Source organism: Opisthorchis viverrini (genome assembly GCF_000715545.1).
Source record: "Opisthorchis viverrini unplaced genomic scaffold opera_v5_881, whole genome shotgun sequence".
Taxonomy (NCBI): domain Eukaryota; kingdom Metazoa; phylum Platyhelminthes; class Trematoda; order Opisthorchiida; family Opisthorchiidae; genus Opisthorchis; species Opisthorchis viverrini.
In genome coordinates, this window is record NW_008752608.1 from 1 (window position 1) to 3,749 (window position 3,749).

General features: G+C 42.8%; 1 protein-coding gene across 1 annotated transcript; it reads left to right on the forward strand.

The window, feature by feature from the left end:
* Positions 1-687: 687 nt before the first annotated feature.
* On the forward strand, positions 688-1,020 carry T265_15770 (hypothetical protein; the record flags this gene model as incomplete). Its single annotated transcript, XM_009179105.1, has 1 exon — positions 688-1,020. A coding segment is annotated over one exon (333 nt), but the record flags the coding sequence as incomplete, so codon positions are not given.
* Positions 1,021-3,749: the final 2,729 nt, after the last annotated feature.

Genomic DNA, 3,749 nt, shown 5'->3' on the forward strand with positions numbered 1-3,749 from the left:
ACCATGGGTAACAAAACTTTATCTGATGTGTTAGTCAGTGCTAAAGTATACGAAATCAAGGGTAGCTACGATAAATGGCTCGTTTTATGTACACCGATTTCAAGTAGGCTGGGGGTACAGAAGTTACCTATTAGACTTCTTAGATCTGGGTGCAACTCACTGGCACAATATGATGAAATAAGATCGAAATTTAACGCTGCCTAGAAAGCATCGTTACGTCAAGAGTATATTTGACTAGGACGTTGCCTTCTTTGCCGGTTCTTCTGAGTATCATGTTTGCTTGACAATTAGAATGGCAAAACCGAATCTTGTGTTTATTTTAGCCAAAGATGATTTGTTAGTTCAAACGTCCTCTTGAAATAGAATTCTTTTTACGAAGGACCTGAACTTCAGCAAATAGAAAGCAACGGATGTGTGAGAATTCTTGTATAAGTTGACTATCTTTATTTGAGTTAAACTCCCTTTGCGTAAGAAAGTTTGTGCTAACTGAATAAAGCTTAACGAACCAGGATCTTCTTGGAATAGTGTCTTGATTGATATGGTAAAAATGAGACAAACAGGTATTGTGAACGTTGGCACGGTATTTAAAAACATTGATTCACTCGGAATGGCTAATCAACTTTACATCCACAGGAACGATGTTGTGCTTTGCTAAGTAAACATAAAAAATTGGACAAAGCAATTCGGATGGGCCTGCGATGGCTGCTCGCCTACATTGAATCACAGCTTCCAGATTTGGAGAAACGCATTCGACTGGACACGGAAAAACAAGCTCGGGAACAGGCCTTGGAACGTGAAGCGCGACGAGAGCGAGTTCGTCTTGCTAGAGAAAGGCGCGAACGTCTGGACATGCAGCAAGACTCCAATGGAGTGCAAACCAGCGCAGATGGTGTTTCAGACCGAACTTTTTCGGTCATCTCGAGTAAACACAGTGATCATACCGGAAAAATGGGAGATGTAAGGATGGAAGAGCCTGGAACCCCATCAAGGCGGTTAACTGTCATCGATTTGGAATCTAAAGTGAGTAGCTTTCACTTTGAGCAGCCACTTGTGATTGTTTGCCTATTTGAGGTGCTTTCGGNTTCGAGATTAAGCCTGACTTGTCTAGCCCACTGGGTGTCATTTTTTTGCTACCTACTTCCTCTCTGTAGCCGTAGATACACGAAACAGCTTGTGTAGAATTTCATTAAACTGGGAAATGTTTCCTGCACCTGAAATTTTCAGCAACTCAAGGTTTCTCGATCTAATTTCAGCTAATCAGATACGTGTAGATAGCTGAAACTTGTCATAAACTTTTGGCTTATTTACCCCACGCTTGAACTTACGTGCCGGCCGAACATTTTACACATTTAGAGGCTTTGAACTGGAAGATCGATCCATCATTTTTATCACGTAGGGCTAAGAGACGTGGTAGTTTAATGACTTATCTTGGAAAGAGTAACTCAATGTCCGTTCCACAGCATCGAGTTTCTCACAAGCGACGATGTGAACCTCAAAGTTATTGGGGACACACAAGCTTTCACCTCATCATTTCGGCAGTAATGGGGCGAAACAGAAAGAGGGATGGTAGATATAACTGCCGTACATCATATTCTGTGCAGAAGCTGTCAGAATGCTCCCTATACAATCTAGCACTTCAGGAAATGTGAGAATATAGCGACCGGATTATGCCCACGAATTTCAGGAGCACCTCGTGTGAAGCCTTTGTAGTTTCTTTGGGAACAACTTGAATGGTTTGCTTAGACGTAGGGTGATTCTGGGTGTTTCTACAACCTGCTGGTTCTGCGTACTCATGAAGCTAAGTATGGCTGCAGTAGTAGTTGAAGAAGTGATTCGTTTCCAAGTGAAGCGACGTTATGCTCAGGGTCGCTCATGCCAGTTTTAGCTGACGCCAAGCACCGGTTGTGTATTAATGACGACAACGTAGTTATCAGACTTGTGTTAGTTGGAACAGGTTTCTTAAAGGTAGAAGGCCATGAGTACGCCGGCTCAGCTCATTCTGTGCGTTAATGGAACTCCGATAAAGTGGGTTTTTCCAAGCCGTTTTGTAGAGCCATTGCCTTGTCTTGCAAGGTATATTCAGATTCTGAATTTCCTTGGGCATTCTGGTAGCTGGGCTCTTGAAAGCTTTTGGATACTACTGACTGCGAAATCGTGAATAGAATTCTTACTGTAGCGGTCTTTTTCGGAGTGTTTTTGTCTACTTTTGGCAAACGTGGCAATGACAAGTTTCCTTTTAGACTGTAGGTTTTGGATGTGCGTAATGCACATTTACTCGTTTTGGTTCAATGCGTTTTATTGGATGTCATAGGGTGTAACTGTTTTTTGAACATTTGGTATACCGCTGACTGTTGTTAACATCGACTTCACTCAATGTGTGATCGTATTTCTCTACGCGTCTCTGTGGATATGATTTGGAGTTTTATATACATGTCGCGAGCACCACCCTGAATTGAATTTTAAAATTATTTTGCATATTCGCCCGAATCGTTCTTCTTACTCCAGTGCGGTTGAGTCACTTGGGTGCGGAATTCAAAAAGTTATATTTTATTCATGCTGAAAGAGAGAAAAGCAACAATAACTGGCGTTTATTGTGTTCTTGTATGAATGCAACATAATCAGTAGGCTGTGAAGGGTTTTTTGTGTGCTGTAGCTACCAGGCCACCGAAAGACTCACGAGCACTGAGCGCTGCTAGAATATCGAAGCCTAGACATTGACCCGTGACACACCGAGGTTAGGTTCGAATCACTAACATTCCTGTCAGCAGTTTTGGACCTTAACTAGTCAGCCAGACAACATAATCCGCAAATTCAATGAAATCGCCCATCGAATAAGTTGAAGTTGTGCACATGTTGAATACTTCGTGTTTATTCATGTCCACAACTTGCGTGGCACACTCAAAGTCAATACCCACATAGTGTGCCCGGGCGATTATGCTCTCAGACTCACCTCGTTAAACTTCCAGACGTCAAGCTGTCGATTCTGTGTGTTTTGAAGTCTCGTTGCATTCGTTGTTAAATGGCCTCTTCTGATTTTGATGATATCTGTGTACGAAAAACAGCCAGGTATGGTTCTGGCTGAAAAAAGTTTGATCGGATGAATTCCTCGTACACTTGCAACCTGACATACGTTTTGAAGACATGCCGATGAGCAGTAAACTGTCGTCCATGATCATCGAGAAACAAATTCGGAGTATGCTTGAAAACTCTTAAGAAGAGCTTAATCTTACTCCCTCGTTGGGACAACTCGTGTGTACGGGAACGCCTGAAGACTCTTACGAACAGCCTAATCTTATTCCCTCGTTGGGACAACTCGTGTGTACGGGAACGCCTGTCGCTGGCAGCTTTATGTAATGGTTTACGCAGGCCTTGAGCCAGTGTTAGCCAGATAACCTGGCTGTCAGGTTTCAAGGCTGCCTGGTTTTAAGTAGAACCTAAAGTTGACGGAAATCCGGGGACTACGCTTACCTGATGAGCCCCCAAAAGGGCGAAACCGGTCGTGAATTGTCGACGGATTTTCAGCAACCTTGTGAGTAGTACATTACAAAGATAGAAATGTCAGACTGTTTAGCGGGCCAAACCAGTGAAGCGAAGGGTCATTGGACCGGTCCGATTTAAACTATAACTGAAATTTCCAGGAACCGAACATATTACTAAAATCAATTGGTGAGTTAGCCAGGCTAATGGCTTTAATCACTGCACACTTCTCGAAAACCGTTGACTGTCTGTTTAAATCGTCTAAATCGAGA